This window comes from Amphiura filiformis, chromosome 6, assembly GCF_039555335.1.
Source record: "Amphiura filiformis chromosome 6, Afil_fr2py, whole genome shotgun sequence".
In the NCBI taxonomy this organism is placed as follows: Eukaryota; Metazoa; Echinodermata; class Ophiuroidea; order Amphilepidida; family Amphiuridae; genus Amphiura; species Amphiura filiformis.
Genome location: NC_092633.1, coordinates 1,211,706 through 1,229,104, shown reverse-complemented (window position 1 = coordinate 1,229,104; position 17,399 = coordinate 1,211,706). Strand labels below are relative to the sequence as shown.

The window sequence follows — 17,399 nt, the reverse complement described above, 5'->3', positions numbered from 1 at the left end:
TTTATAACATGGTTATAATAAGGTAGTACTATCGATTGATTAATTGATGTCTGGCCGCTTTATAGACTTCTCCGTAGTCCACTTGGCCATTTTGCATTACATTTAAGCATAAAACGCTGATTTGTATTAATTTGTGTGCAATTGATAGATTTTCACATCTGATATTTACAGTCACCATACTCCCCCTGTTTGTTAGCTTTCCACGGATTTTTACTCGGGCTTTCGCGATCAATACTGGTAGATTCCAAAATTAGAATTGATTAGTATTGAAGTGAGCCATTATAATTATGCAAGATATCGTTCAATAACTTTTATTGTCACTAATCATTTAATTATATAACTGCTTTCATCATGATTAAATAATAATAACATATTTTTTAAATCAAAATTCGACTATGGCATAGTCTAGCCGCTTTATGAATGTCCTTGGTTGCAACAGAGACTAATCTTGATATTATTATTACCTGTATCAGGAGCTGGCGTTGATGGTGGATCACCGTTATCAACTATAGTAATGGTTGTTGATTGTGAGGTAATACCAAATCCAGAAAATGTCAATGTAAAACTCTCATTGGGTTCGTCGAGGTTGTCATCGGTGATGGCGAGGGTGATTGGAATCCGAGCACCGGCACCACCACCGAGCGTTCTAGAGATGAATACAGCTGTAAAGTCATTCTGGTCAGCACTTCCTATCTGTGAAGTTATCGCTGGATATCAAAAACAACAATAGATTGTTCTAGTTCGATTTGATAAGAGTATTATCTCACTACTTTCATACATTTTGATCAGAGTCCACGTCATTCTGAATACATTTACAATGTTTACAATCACAAGGCATCAATGGTGACATAATGTGTTACCTAATTTAACATTAAATTAAACCCTTATTTGTTCCTTTAGTATTTTTATGCAGTAAGTGAGTGATAATGGGCTATTCCAGATGTATTCCGCACCCCCTATGGAAGACACTTCCGGAATTCGGGGCTAAATTGACAGCCGGAATTCACATGTCAGGAAAACCCCATGGAAGACCCTGTCGGAATTGTGGTAATATGGCCAGCCGGAATTCAAGTAAATGTAAATGTCTTCCATAGGGTTCCAGCTGGAATTAGAACATTTTTTTTGTTTCCAGCCAGAATTCAAGTAAATTGTAAATGTCATTCATAGGTTAATCGAGATGGCGACCATACGTGAAGATCCTGCCGGAATTGGAGCATTTTTGACCATTTTCCAGCCGGAATATTAAGAAATATGAATGTCTTCCATAGGCACATCATGGTCTTTCACAATCCCCACTCTTGTTTTTTTGTTAATTTTAGCAGCCGAAATTTCACCTAATCTCAATGTCTTCCATACCCTCCAGCCGGAATCTGTGTTAAAAATGACTGCTGGAATTCTAGACACATCTCAATTCCAGCTGGAATTGTATTTTTTATGTCTTCCATAGGGGGGGGCGGAATACATCTGGAATAGCGATATTTTACTTTCTTCATGTTCTTCAGGACAAATGCCCACTGAGCAATCAAAGAGAAAAGTTGCAATTGTAATTATCAATTGGCACAGGTGTGGTCTTCACACTAAAATATCCCCATCACTTCACAGGTTTTGGTTCATTGGTGTCCCAGTATTTCCAGAGGATGAAAGCACTACCCATCACGCCACTGTGTTGACTTGTGGTTAGCACAGCTGTGTGAGTGAACATGACACCACTGCTCACACACTGCATAGACGTGCATGGTTAAATTTGAATTTGGACTGATATATTTACAATAAAAACATATTCAAAATGCTGGTCGATTTCAAATTTTATGTTATCTACAGAAGGTGTGAATTATCCTTTATGCATACATCACTTTTGTTCTGAAATCGACCATGTAATAATGACACACACACAATTCTTAAACAACATCTTTGGCACAGAATTCAATGGGATTTGAAAAGTAAAGTGCCAGTTGAAACTCTAGTGATAACACTTTTGCAGTGCATGATGGGGCTTCCTTAAATCATCCTATGCAGTATTTCGAGCCAATGAGGAAATGTTCATTTACGGTCCGCGCCCGCTATCGAAATAACTATGTTGTGTGCGTACTGCACAATTAGGTAATTTGATAACATATAGCCTAATACTCACTGAGGTCGATAGGATTCCCTCCTCCAGATCTGACGATGGTCGGCACAGGTGGGATGGCAGGTGACCCCTCAGTGTATGTGTATTGTGGCAACTCCCAGGACACCACCACGTTGTCTACATAATGTAAAAAATATACATGTAAATACCATTTGATTTTTACCATGTTTTTCATGAAACCCTACATGTACATGTGCAAATCTAAACAAAAAACTTTCGTTTCCTCATACGCCTATAACGTGTAATGTACTGTTCCTAATAAACCCGGGTAATAAACACCCGAGGCGTGACATTTTTTTAAGAAGGGTCGTATATATTAGGAACAAACTTTCAATGACAAAAAATATCATATACCTTTTTTTTTTTTTTAAACCGATTTTTTTGGCATATTTGTAATACTTACACATGTTCCAACCTAAATCTACGAGCAAACTGTCAAATTCGCCCTATTTGTATAGTAAAACCGGATGATTTTTAAAGTTTTTTGTTGGTCCGACATATCATCATAATTGCTGGATTATGATAATAAATAATATATCGGAACGACTCGCAAGTCGTAGTCTCCTACGCAGCCAGTTTGGTTACGCTCCCTCCACATGTGGAGGGAGCATAACCAAACTGGCTGCGTAGAAGACTAACTCTGAGTCCGTACTCGCCGTCCTAATCAAAATAGTGCGATATATTTTGAGGGGATTTCGAGTGATAGAGATGATGTTCTTTCTTTGCAAATTCCCAATGTTTTTCGTGTCCAAATGTATTGGGGACCTTCATAATGATTGCATATTATCATTTTGGAAGAAAAAAAAAGAAAAATTTAAAAAGATCGTACATTAAAAGGGCATTTCGTGATCCACAGCATCATGCCCCACTTTTCTAAAAAAAAGTTGAGATTTTTATATCACTGGAAACCTCGGGCTGCATAATGGTTTTGTACAAAAAATATCTTGCAGATTAATTCGTTTTGCAAAGATATCGTGAAATAGACAACACATTGTCTATGGAGCAGTGTAATACACTTAATCATGCATAACTCGCAAACGCAAAATCGGTATCAACTGAAATTTTGGGAATAAGCTTTTTTCGTGGATATTTACTGAAAAATGTCATAAAAAGAGGATGCTAGGATCACGAAATCCTCCTTTAAGGCTTTAAAACGGCATAAGGCACCATGTTTTCACCGGATCCACAACAACTAGGATCCACAACATGCTCATCTATCAGGGGAACACCCTTAAACCCCAATACATTTGTGTACATTCATTGAATGACCTTTGAAGATTTGGGTACAAAAACTCATACTCAAATTTTGCACTATGATTATGTAATTGAGGTTATTGGACTATTCCATTGGGATGAGGCTCTGTCCATAGTGTGCATACATTTACACCCGATTGTTGTCTGCGACCACTTTGTACATGGAGCTAGCACCCAACCGCAATGCGATAATCTTCAAGCACTAAAGCATGTACTTTTAGGAAAAAGAACATCTTTTCATATTTTTACATGAAATAGGTCTAGTTATTCTTTCTCCATCTCTGATACGGGCTATTCTTTTTGAAATCCATACACTCATGTATCATGAGTAGATTTCAAGTATATCAAATTAGTATCAAATCATGTAGATTTCAAATGGAATCACCCATTTAGGTAACCCCATTTGAAACTCACACTACCTGCATGGAAGATTGAAGGTCATGTCTTCCATAGGGTGTATTGATTTCAACTGGAATATCACTATGCATACGTATGTTGAGGATGGTTTCTGAATTCGACTTCCTTGCCTGCACGGAGTTCGCCTGGGACAAAGAACTACCAAGATCTGATACTTCTCTTTTTCAGACTAATTACCAGGGGCGTAGCAAGAGCCTCGGGGCCCATGGACAGGGAACAGTTCGGGACCCTTTTAGCAGGGCTAGAGGGGCCCCCAAAATTGTCATGTGCATATTCTTCTTAGCCCGACAATAGCAGGTTTTGGACCAAAATATGGCGAAATTGCACAATTTTGTGCGCCCGGGCATATCATACTAGCTCTTCATTTTTGGCTAAAATGGTCTGAAATTAAAAATTTATTTCGCGCGCAAATGTCCTAGTAAGATCGGAACAAAATATGCTTATCTCCTTCTAATATGCCTCATTGTCGATCTTATAGTAGGTCCCCAATTTGTAATCCAAACTTAGCCTCTTGAGTGCACGTGCCTACCTCACGGTGAGTTTGGGGCCTCCAAATTTTGGCATAGCCCAGGTAAATTCGACCCTGCCTTTCAGCATCTCCTTAATCAGCACTTATTTCATTTTCTCTTTTGCTTGGGGCCCCCAAACCATCGGGGCCCATGGACTTCGTCCACCCTGTCCCCCGCTTGCTACGCCCCTGCTAATTATTATGCATTTCTAGTATGTAATTGTTTGTTTTTGCTTTGTTTTTCCTGCATTGGTCCATGCTGTTGTTTTGCACTGGCATGTGGACCATGTCCTGGGTTGTGTGCTTTTTAACATGTTTGTTAATAAAGTAATAAGAAAAATTTCAGGAGTTCTCTATACTACATAAAGTATCAACGTGCACACACTGAGTGACAAGTGGTGAAAGTTTGTTTCTGCAGTGACGGATCTGTGAATGTTTTGAAGCGTTAATGCACTGGCCAGGACTGGACATGATATTAACTTTTAAAACCATACCCCGCACAATATCTCAAGTCATTGGTTTCTGTAATAAAAATTCCTTTAAAAAAGGAATGTGGCGCCCAATGTGAACTTGGACGTGATATGGTGAATTCCATGGTGTGTAGATTTGGTATTATAATGATTTTTCTAGGGAAATGCAAGAGAAATGTGTTTGATTGGGGAAGGTGTTCTGACAATCCAAATATAAACTTAGTCCACCTCAAATGACCTGTAACAAATTGTGATTGACATTACTTAATTCACCTCGGATGACTTTGATGTGAGTGTGTCTGTTTGCCTTTTCTGTCTTATACCATTTAGTACACTACAGTTTGTTACAATTATTAAGATAAGCAAACATTGCTGGGTAGATAACAGGATTTAGTTATTTACTTAATCCAATCATGGAAGTAGTAGCTAGTCAATTTTGGTCTTCAGTGTTTTAAAATACAACAATGTAGAACATGTATAATTAATATGCCGTGTTGTTTGCATACAGTTTGCCAGTCAGTCGTGAGCACGCTCAAACGCTGCTCTGTGTGAAAGTAAATATGCATAACAACCAGTGCGCGTAATGCTCCGTGGCCAATTATGCATACTAATTAGCTCATGACATTCCCCTGTTTGAAGAGCTCTCATTTCTTTGTTTTAACACGAAAAATTACGAAACTTTCAAATTATCATGCCAACCCAATGAACTTGCACGTTACAAAAAAAGAAGTAGATCCAAGTTTATTTGGATGAATAAATAGCGTGTGTTTTGAACTAGCACATTTCAGTACAAATGTCGGAAAAAAACACAGTATTAAAGTCCATTTTCTGCGGTAATTGAAATAACACATTCGTATAATTCAAAAATCTGACCAATACAAAGGTTTTGAATACAAATACCTCGAAAAATCCGTACGAATTGGCGTAAATCGACCAGGAGGTAGACACTTTTTTGGGAAGGTAAAATGAGGTTCGAGAACAATCAGCCCATGACATTTCCCTGTTTGAAGAGCTCTAATTTCTTTATTTTAACACGAAAAATTATCACTCTCTCAAATTAGCATTCCAAACTAGTAAACTTGCATGTCACAAAAAAAGAAGGAAATCAAAGATTATTTAGATGAAAAATAAACGTGTGTTTTGAACTAAACAATTTCAGTAAAAAGTTGGGGAAAAAGCATCATACTTAAACTTAATTTTGTATTTGTAATTTAAATAACACAATCGTAAAAATCACAAATATGAAAGATAAAACGGTTTTGTACACAAATGCCACGAAAATGTTGTACAAATTGACGTAAATCACCCGGGAGGTAGACAGTTATCGGCGAAGATGAAATGGAGCTTTGAAAATATTCAGGTATTTTAAAACTTTTTGTTTACTTATTTGTGTTGTGGCGAATTTAAACGCGTATCACACTGTACACCACTTGCATAGCGCGAGCGTCACGCAAAGTTAACCGCGCGCCGGCGCGGTATTTGTGTTAGGGCGCGTACAACCCGAATGTTGATTGATAGGTGACGCAAAAAATACCACGAGAAAGGCCTGCAATTCGGTAAAATTCGCATTTTTCCATCATTTTGAAGAACAATTTAGACACTTAATCTAAATAACACATACCTATAAATATACCAAACGAAGCGGAATTATGTGAACTACGTGAAAATGAAGTCAAAAAGTTCATGATTAGGTAAATCGGATGGGAGGTAGACGAATGTCGCCTAAGGTTTTCAATTTGGAAAAATTGAACAAAAAGTTAGTGTCATTTAAATGATCAAAAACAACAAAAATAAAGCAAACTTGGTCTCGTTTTTTGTCACAGAATTAAATGTACATGCCTCCTTAGCAATTTGGAAGCAATTTTGAAATGTTTTTCAGAAAACAGATGACAGTATATACCTATCCTTTCAGGTCAGCCAATGCTGAGCGTGTTTTTGTCTAATTGTTGTACACGGATTGCGAGCGAGAAACCATGAGATTCTTCGAGATCCTCATTTCACAACTAGCCGATTCAGCTCATTAGCGACCGTGCTCACGACTGACTGTTGCCGCTCAATTGTACCACCATATTGCAACTTTGGCAATAACCGCTATATAGATTCTATGGTATAATTAGCAAACAAAAGCCATCAGTTTAAGAGGCCTCGTTAATTGATCTTATCACTATATGGACCACAAGAGTCTCATCCCAATGGCACAGTCCAATAACCTCAATTACATAATCATAGTGCAAAATTTGACCTCAAGTTGCAGAGTATGAGTTTGTGTATCCAAATTTTCAAAGGATGAATGTACAAATGTATTAGGGTTTAAGAACTGTTCCCATGATAGATGAACATGTTGTGGATCGTAGTGTATGGTCAAATGTCACCGTCTATCGGGTTCTAAGGCACACGGTAAACTGGTTGAACACATACAAAGGTCAAGTCAGGTGTTTTTATAAATCCTAATTTTGTATTCTAAACAAAGAATATACGCTCACCATTTTATCCCGTGCATATCAGAAAACAATAATAAAATAAAATCCAAGCAAATTGTGGTTTTATTTGTGAGCTGGGCATAATTTTAGCAAAACAATTGCGAAGTCAATCTAGCAAGAGTGAAATTAGAAGCTTTTCACAAAGTCATGCCTATATTGTGGCGCGCCTCCGTAGAGGGCGCCACAAAAAGAAGACTCAAAAGAGCAAGGCAGACTCGTGTATTCGGGTTTCCGGTTATGTCAGTGCCCGCATCTACTCTCGGCAAATTTATCAGGTTTCGAAATCCATGAAAACTAACCACACTTAATGAGATTTATCGACTTACTGTCGTTGTCAGTTATGAAAACTTGAGCGCTGTTTGTAGCTCCAATCGCCACACCCTGTTGCCCTTGGTCTATAGTCAGTGTGAATGTCTCTGTGTTTTCCACCTCATTATCATCATTTATAGCAACATTACCACATGCCCTAGTTTCACCGGCGCCGAACGGAATCGGAGTTAACGGAGTGAAGTCACCAGATGTTGCGGTGCCAACTGTAGAAGTGATTTCTGTTCACGGCAAAAAATAATAAACCTTTCTTTTCAACATAATTGAGTTAATAATAATAATAATGGTATAAAACATTGTTTTAAAAAGAAATGTTTAAACGCATCCTAGTAAATGTACACATAACAACGTAGACATTTAATTGTTGCTATACGTATTGGTAGTCCTAGACTACTCCGTAGTCCACTTGCCCATTGTGCATACCTGGAAATGTTACAATATGGCTTTAATTTGTGTACAATGGATACATTTTTACATCTGATCTTTTCAGTCACCGTACTCCCTCTGTTTGCTAATTTCCCAAGTGTAATAATTACTTTGGATTGCGGTTAGAATGCTCAACACGGGTGTCTATGGAGAGTCTGTCGGAATTTTGAAGTAGCCATGATGTAATGCATCTTTAAATGGATCTGGCTTGTGATTGGTCACCCAGATCTCATGATGATTTAAATCCTCCAACCACGTGCCATTACCACTAACTATAGCGTACACAGCTTTAAATTATGTGGAATTTGTGGCGCTTTGTGTAGGCACGGAAACTCTCACGCGGTGCATGAACGTACCTCTCGTACTTTACATGCTTGGTGATTGGCGAGTATGATTGACATGTGTGTTAGGGACAAAGTCCCTGGGCAAAGTCCCGCTCAAAATTCACAGTACATAGTCGATTTTTTACTCGTACTTTACATGCTTGGTGATTGGCGAGTATGATTGACATGTGTGTTAGGGACAAAGTCCCTGGGCAAAGTCCCGCTCAAAATTCACAGAACATAGTCGATTTTTTACTCGGGGTTTCGCGATCCATAAACTGGTAGATCCAAAAATCAGAATTGTTCAGTAAGTGAGAACACTTATAATTACGCCAAGATATGTGTACATTGCATTCAATAACATACTTTACTTTTACTGTCACTTATTATATAAACTTTTTTAATGACCATTAATATTGAATAGACCTACTTTAATTGTGATAGACATCTGTATAAACTTCGGTCATGATTAATAACACATTTTTATTTATTAAAAATCGACTATCGACTATGGCATAGTCTATGGTAGTCCCTACCCTAACGCAAAGTCATTTGCGTGAGAAACCACAATGACTGATATATAATCACAGATTTACCTCAAAATGAATTGAAAGTATATAATTAATAAACTATTTATTAGTTTAAAGCCATATTATAACATTTTCAAGCAAAATAGGTTAGCATTTCTTTGCCATAAAATGTTAGCTTTTACTGTCAAATATATCCCCTTTTATTTTTGAGCCGAACAAGTACGGCAAAGCAAAGAAAATTGAATTTACTACTAGCGCACATGTCGCCAATACGCACCACTCCTTCGGTCATGTTGTGGTACGATCCTTTATTGTGTATATCACCGTCCGGCACGCCGTGTACGTACTGTGTGTTATGAACATCGTGTATGCGTTCGACTAATAATTCCATCGTAATAATAAGGCGCCGGTTCCGGCGTTTTATTCAAAATCTCGGATTTTGACAAAACTACAGCACCTAGAGTCTTGATTTTTGCAGGGTATATTGGTTTAATAAAATACAATTTAATCGTGTAATAAAAAAGGAATTTTAAAAATTCAGTGAGGGCGTCTTCCTCAGCAAATGTTATAATATGGCTTTAAGTTTAATACAAAGTAGAACTTACGGATATTCTTGCTTGTCGATGTGTCACCTGATCGTAACAAACAAACTTGTTGACTTCCGCCCTCAGTCGTGCCGCTATATTGAGCCTGTTCCCATGTATACGTAGCTGTAGCGTAATTTTTAGGAAAAACAGAACAACACGTTTTTGACAACACTCCAAAAGAAAACAGTAGCGTAATGAAAAGTCAGTGGTAGCAGCAGCAAGTCCGAGAAGGCGAAACCTTTCTCAGAGATCTGAATAAAATTCCAGTTCATAAGGGGCCTATGGGGGGGGCAAATATCCGACTGAGGGACTCAACTGCTCTGTACTCCCTGGTACCCCAGGTTACGCTATATTATATTACGCGATTATATGTTCAAATTTTCAAAATGGCACCAACAAGTCCTTTAGGGGAACGGTCTAAGGCGCTGGAGAGTTTCGATACTGTATCCATGATAGCGGCGCAGCGTGGGTTCGAGCCCCACCTCTGCCGAACTAAATTTCCTTTTTTTTTTAAATTTCATATTAGGGAAATGTGGCTGGGAGAATTTATGTATGACGAAGGGTGGGGTGGTTATGCTACTAGAGATAAATAAGGGGGCTTCCATTTTTTGACCGGAGAACGCACTATCATGGACTGAAATTTTTTATGATTCCCTTCTCAGTGTGCTGAGGCTTGTGGATCAACGTCTAGGCGTTGTGCCTGTGCGTAGCGCATTATAAATCACTGCGCTTTTTTTTCTTGGGTTGAAAATACTTATGACCCCCTTCAAAAAATACGCTCTCTTGTCGTGATTAAAGTGTGTGTAGCGCACAAAAATGTCAAGCGTATAGAACTTTGATAGTCAAGCTCATAGTAATTCTATAACCCCCTTACTTTTGGTGTAAACAATTATGACATCTATATTTTTGGTATACAAATTATATGACCCCCAGTATATTTATGACCCTCCTTTCCGAAAAAATGACAGCCACCCTAATACTAATATATTTCATTTCACACTATCGTTGACAATGAGAACACGAATATAATGAAAAAGAAGAACGACTAGAGGCAGGCCCGTACGCAGGATTTTATTGGGGGGGGATGCTGATTATGAAAAAGTGGATTTTTTTACAGGGGGGGGGGCGATTTTGTGAAAAGTGGACTCTCTTCCCAGAATGTGGACCTTTTGTATACTTTTTCAAATTTTTTTTGGGGGGGTGCCCCTGCGTACGGGCCTGACTAGAGGGCCTTTGCACACAAATACGGCTATATTCGCACAGTGTTATGGTCCTGATATATAGGCTACTGCTTTATTCGCTGAGAAACGGCCGGCTCTTTGTGGGACCCCTCAGCCCTTAATATTTGACCTATGGGGTTAATGTACACACGTTAAGGTTTTAGGAATTTGGGACGATGTGAGCTGCTTTATTTGCTGAGAAATGGTTTAACATTTGGGGCCCTTGGCCATAATATTTGACCTATGGGGCTCATGTACATACGTTAAGGTGTAATGCTCAAATGCAATCAGTAAACTCAAGGCGCTGTAGCTGCTTCATTTACTGAGAAATAGCCAGCACTTGGTTTTAACATTTGGGGCCCTGGGGCCATAATATTTGACATATGGATCTCATATACAAAATATTTTAAATTATAATGCTCAAGTACTCTCAGTATACCAAGTCAGAGTAATGTAGCTGCTTTATTTACCGAGAAACAGCCGGCCCTTTATTTTAACATCTAAACTTTTTCATCTGGGACCAAAACGAGCAAAAGTAACATTTAAGGGTAAGGGCCCATTCGTGTCTCACATATGAGCCCCAGTGCCCTTATAGTTTTAGAGCTAACTTTGTCACTCTAGTGCTCCTTAAACATTTAGGGCCCATAATAGATTACACATGGGTCTCATGTATACTTTAGGAGGCTTCTTTATTTTATTTGATGAGAAACAACATGCTTCTTCTTTTTACATCAGTGGGTCGCTGGGCCCGTGACCTTTATCCTAGGTAAAAAAACGGTAAAAGTCACAACTACGGGTAGGGCCCATATATGCCATAATAATGACACATTTATGGGAGATTTGTCATTTGAGTGTAAGCCTTGTCACTTTGATGTGTTTGATGGGAGAAAAAGAAGATTAAGAAGGAGGAGGAGGAGCAGGAGCAGAATAAACCACATGAAGCCAATACCCTACATGCTATGCATGCGAGTACAAGACAAAGAAGAGGAGGAGGAGGAGGAGGAGGAGAAGCAGGAAGAAGGAATATAATGAATAAGATGGAAGAAGATGATTCTTCTATTTAATTCTTTTAATTCTACTTACCGTCATTATCCGCAATAACGATTGTAAGTCGATAAGGAGATTCTAGGTTTTTATGTCCAGTAGTGTAAAGAGGATCTTCTAAGGTCAGAGTAAACGATTCGTCGTTTTCAACGTCAGAGTCATCTACAACATTGATGATGAAGGATTCTGATGAACCGCCTACAGAAAATGTCTTGCTATATCCACTATTCGATGCTATGGTGTTGATGTTAGATAGAGTAAAATCGGTTGGGGTATCAGCGTCCACTTCATCAACATCAATATCTGTCAAAACAACAAGTGTGGGTACTATATTATGATTTCATGTTGCAGGTAAATTATACGTGGCTCATCTTAAAAGTTACCGAATCATTATTACACAGCTATACCGGTATAATGATATTATCATGTTTACGATCCCAGCAAGCACAAAACGTTTTACTGGAAACGTCAGGTTATATAAAGGGTAAAAAAGTTTTAATAATATAAAAACATGTTTGAAAACTGGCTGCAAAACATTCTAAAATAATTTTATTTAAATGTTTGCCAAAAATATTTTACAATAACATTTGGACATTTCTAAAATGCTCTTGTAGCTCTTGTAGTGTTTTTCATATAAAACGTTTTCATGACCTTTATATAAATCGATCATTTAAATGTTATTATAACGTTTTGACCAAAACAAAAACACGTTCATATACGTTTTTGTGGTTGCTGGGATATATCAAACCCTACATATTATTTTGATGCCGTACTCATTTGGTGCCCTATTTATATACCACCGGGGGGGCTATATCCATATCTCAAGACGAAGAATGATAAGAAAGAGGGCATTATTTGCACAGAAATACGGCTATATCCACTATCCATATGTTATCAATGCACAAAGTCACAAAGCTGCATTATTTGCCCTGGGCCCTTATAATGTGACATATTGGGCTCATCATAATACATGTGACAATATAATGCTGAAGTGATATCAGTGTACCAACCCTAAGCCCTGAAGCTGCTTTTTTGCTGAGAAACGGCCGGCGCTTTATTTAACATTTTGGGTCCAAAGACCCATATCATTTAACATAAAGTATTCAAGTACACTCAAAACGGAAGGGTCCAATGAAAAAAATAAAGATTATCACCAATTTGCCACATTTGAAATTTGCACATTTTGGTACAAAAGTAGACTTCTCCGTAGTCCACTTGCCCATTTTGCATACTCTGGCTATTACATTTAAGCATAAAACGCTGATTTGTATCAATTTGTGTGCAATTGATAGATTTTCACATCTTATATTTTCAGTCCTCATACTCCCTCTGTTTGTTAGCTTTACTCGGGCTTTCGCGATCAATAAACTGGTAGATTCCCAAATCAGAATTGTTTGAAGTGAGCCATCATAATTATGCAAGATATGTTGCATTCGATAACTTTTACTGTCACTAATCATCTAATCAAAGTATTCTATACTTTGATCTAATTATATAAACTCTTTATAACCATTTTACTATTGAACACTTTAACTTTAACATGTTTAATAAACATCAGTATAATTTTGAGTTCAACGGAATGCGTTCATCATGATTAAATAAAAATAACATATTTTATCATAATTAGACTATGGCATAGTCTAGTACCAAGGTCGATATACTTTGGTGTATTTGAAAAGAAAAATGAAAGAATAGTGCGAAAGGGATTCGTAGCTAGGGCTGCTGCTGCCATCAAAAAATATCGATATAATGTTCCGCTAATTTTGGCTATGAGTAGTTACCGGGTGACATGGAACGAGATTGTTTGGTTATTGCCAATTATTGACTGTAGCATTGGTATCACTTTTAACTTGGTATAGTAAATAACATTTAGCATAGTTTTAGATATATTTTGTACCCAGCAAAAACTATCATGAAACAGAAAAAGTCAAATACTTTATAGTTATACGAGTGGATATTCATACGTAGTGGATCGTAACATCCTATGACGTCATTATGTCAATCATATGACGTCATCAGTGAAGGTTATCCCGATCGTAGACAAGATAACATCACACCATCTGCTGAAGACGCGAGCCGAACTAGTGAAAACGTTCCAGGTGATCGAAAAATAGTGTAGTGTTGAAGTTAAACTCGTTAATTACTTTATAGTTGCGTGCAATATATAGCTCATGGAGCATCTTCTTAGTTTTCTTTATCAGTCGTTTATTTTTTAAAACTGCGTGACTCTAATAGCTCATTCTTATGACTTTACTATAAGGTCTGGTTTTGGCATGAACAACCCATGGTAGTTGTTAACTCTCTTCACGCGGGTGTCGACTGCAGACGACATGTTTCAATTTTTTTTTTTAATTCAAAAATTTCAGAAGTGTAAATTTTCATGACCATATTTGGAATCAGCATGAAAAATGCATTAAAATGAGTACAAACAAGCCTAGTATTGGTTCAGTAGTTCTTAAGATAGCTCTTGATATTTTGACAAAAAATCTCAAAACTTGGACTTTTTATGTTGAGGCCTATGGCTAGCACGCAGAGCATTAATACTGAAATGTGACTTACTGATCGTTTTGGTCAGTACAAACCTTTGTCAAGCAATGGTAATAGTTATAATAATGAACCGTCTTACTAAAGGTAAAGTACAATTGACGGTTTAGCCTGTAGTTTGGGAGAATTTGGCCAGCAACACTTTGTCTAGCAATAGTAATGGTTAATTACGAACTATGACTTACTGACGGTTTGGGCCTGTGAAACTGACGGTTTAGCCTGTAGTTTGGTAGAGTTTGGTCAGTAACCATTTGTCTAGCAATGGTAATGGTTAATTATGAACTATGACTTACTGACGGTTTGGGCCTGTGAAACTGACGGTTTAGCCTGTAGTTTGGTAGAGTTTGGTCAGTAACCATTTGTCTAGCAATGGTAATGTTTAATTACGAACTATGACTTACTGACGGTTTGGGCCTGTGAAACTGACGGTTTAGCCTGTAGTTTGGTAGAGTTTGGCCAGCAACCCTTTGTCTAGCAATGGTAATGTTTAATTACGAACTATGACTTACTGACGGGTTGGGCCTGTGAAACTGACGGTTTAGCCTGTAGTTTGGTAGAGTTTGGCCAGCAACCCTTTGTCTAGCAATGGTAATGGTTAATTAGGAACTATGACTTATTGACGGTTTGGGCCTGTGTAACTGGCGGATTGGCCTGTAGTTTGGGAGGGTTTGGCCTGTACAACCCCTTGTCTAGCAATGGTAATGGTTAATAAAGAATTGTGACTTACTGACGGTTTTTTGCTGTAAAAGCCCTTGTCTACCAATGTCAATAGTAGTTTGGGCAGTTCCTTCTTGTATGGTGATGGTATTAGATGGTTCATCAAACGAAAATAAAGCTGTATGGAATAAAGTATAAAAATATATTGTAACGACAGACCATAGAAACATAGTTGCAACTCAACTGGTGTGCTTATTGTACGCCCTTCCATCTATAAATACTTAAATAACAATCTTGTGTGTCTCTTCCATAAGAGATTTTTATTTAAATTTGATGCTGAGAATAGCACAGTATGAATGACAATGCAGTACATGTCCTCTGTGAATTAATTTGTTGATTAAAACTAAGTGCGTACAGTCTAATTGCCTCATGTCATGACTTCTTTTCACTCAGATGTCACTTTAAGCTAAATTGGTATTATTCATGTTCAGGGGCGTAACCAGACCTGGTTAGGGGGGGGTTGGCAAGATTGAAAAAGAAAATCCCAATCCCAAAATCCCAATCCCAAATCGCATCGCGAGCGGCTTAGAAGCTAACAAATCAGTGTTTCAGAGTACAAATTTCACAATGAAAGTAGTATAGATCTTCTTCCCTCTTTCTTTCCCTTTTCTCTTCTCCCTTCCCCTTTTCTCTTCTCCCTTCCCCTTTTTTCTTCCCTTTTTTTCTTTTCTTTCTTTCCCCTTTCTCTTCTTCCCTCTTTTTTCCCCTTTTTTCTCTTCTCCTTCCCCTTTTTTCTTCCCTCTTTTTCTCTCCTTCCCTTTTCCCCTTCCCAATTTTTGCTCTTCTTCCCAGTTTTTTTGTGTCCGGGGAGGGAGGCAGCTTGTCCCCCCGGACCCCCCACTGGTTACGCCACTGTTCATGTTGGTTACAGTAGGATATTTGTAAACACTGCTATTTCTTTTCAATCCGAGAGAGGTTTGTCAATAGGATATTCAAATTTCTACTCACAGTCATTATCCGTTATGGTAACTGTGGCCGATGACGGTGTACCCGCATTACTGCAAGTGCTGGGTTGAAGGTTTCCTATAGCCACTGTGAATGTTTCATCTCCTTCGTATATCTGGTCTTCGACAGTGCTCACTGTGTAGGATTGAGGACTTGTGCTGGTAGACGTGAAGCTAATTGTACCATCCGCACTGGCATAATCTCCTGACAGTGCCGTGCCGTCAGTAAATTCAAGTCCTGTAAGCATAACAGCAATAATGATACAGGTAAAAGGCTGTGCACTAATTATGAGGCCCGGGGAGGTGGGGGGGGTAAATGTCCGAACGGCCCGCCAAAAATCGCTTGCCACCCTCTCGGACCGCCAAAAATTCTTCGCCCCCTTTACACATGCCAAATTTTTGGGATCCCTCTTTGCAAACCTTCTACATGTTGCGAGCAAAGTGAGCATGAAATTTTGCATATTAAAGCATTTCCGTACTGTTTTCCGAAGTCTTTTTAGAGCGCCAAATAATTTCACTGGTCTTTTTACTACGATTTTCAAGGCACTGTCCACGTGATGGGTGACCAAGATGTAACCCAAGAACAACGAATAATGTCGGCGCCTGGGGAGAGGGGCATAGGAGGAAAATTATCTTTCCGCCAGTTGCCACCAAAAAAAAAAAAGAATTAACCCCATGCTGCTCCCGGAAACAAATTGTGGTACTGCCACTGTCCAGGAGACTTTCAAGTTACTCAATTGATGCCTGCTACCACGAAATGAGCATAAAGTTGCAAGTTGGTAGTTTCGAGACACCGTAGCTACTGCGTTGGTGTTCTTTGTTTCACACGCATCTGTTCAAGCTATTCTATTATGGCCTTTGTGAACGGGGGAAAATGGGCCATTCACGAAGGACAGTACTACTGGCTTGTACAGGAGCGCGGCCAACCAAGAATATCAACTCAATCAGCCAGGATGTCTCGAAACTACCAACTTACCCATCTCATTTCTTGGTAGCAGGACACCACGAGAACAAGCACTGACTGGGGCTCACATCGTCACACACCGATTAATGCACTGGAATCTAACGCCTTCACCATGTTCACGATTGAGCTAACTTGACTGCTTAAGAATGGCATCTGAGACATGTTGGATCATAATAGCAGTAACGTGTCCCTCCTCGATGGTTCCTAGGCCAGGCCAGCTCGCTGTAGATCATCCGGGCAGAAATTCAACCCAATTTGCAATCCCGGGGGGGTCACTCACTACTTGACTTGCTACACACCCGTGTCCAAGAAAAACGTCTAAAAGGGTATGTTTTTCACCACACAGCGGCGTCGACGTCTTTTTGAAAAAGGGGTACTTTTTCAGAAGGCATCGCCATTTAGGGGTCCTTTTTCAGCCAAATCCTTAGACGTTTAGGGTTAGTAATATTATTGTTTGAGTGAGTTTGCAATAATTTGATAAAAATCACCACTTTTTAATTGATTCTTGTTACTTTT

The 17,399-nt window shown here is 38.6% G+C and overlaps 1 protein-coding gene across 1 annotated transcript in view; it reads right to left on the bottom strand.

Moving 5' to 3' along the window:
• The window catches only part of LOC140154797 (uncharacterized), a 54,013-nt gene that overhangs the window by 4,296 nt on the left and 32,318 nt on the right, over nucleotides 1-17,399 (bottom strand). Inside the window, exons 12-18 of the mRNA XM_072177375.1 lie at nucleotides 15,924-16,157; nucleotides 14,986-15,093; nucleotides 11,754-12,017; nucleotides 9,469-9,573; nucleotides 7,584-7,805; nucleotides 2,132-2,245; nucleotides 465-707 (exon numbers count right to left, since the gene is read on the bottom strand). Of these exons, the coding sequence (XP_072033476.1) occupies nucleotides 465-707; nucleotides 2,132-2,245; nucleotides 7,584-7,805; nucleotides 9,469-9,573; nucleotides 11,754-12,017; nucleotides 14,986-15,093; nucleotides 15,924-16,157 (1,290 nt within the window). The remainder of the gene's footprint in view (nucleotides 1-464; nucleotides 708-2,131; nucleotides 2,246-7,583; nucleotides 7,806-9,468; nucleotides 9,574-11,753; nucleotides 12,018-14,985; nucleotides 15,094-15,923; nucleotides 16,158-17,399) is intronic.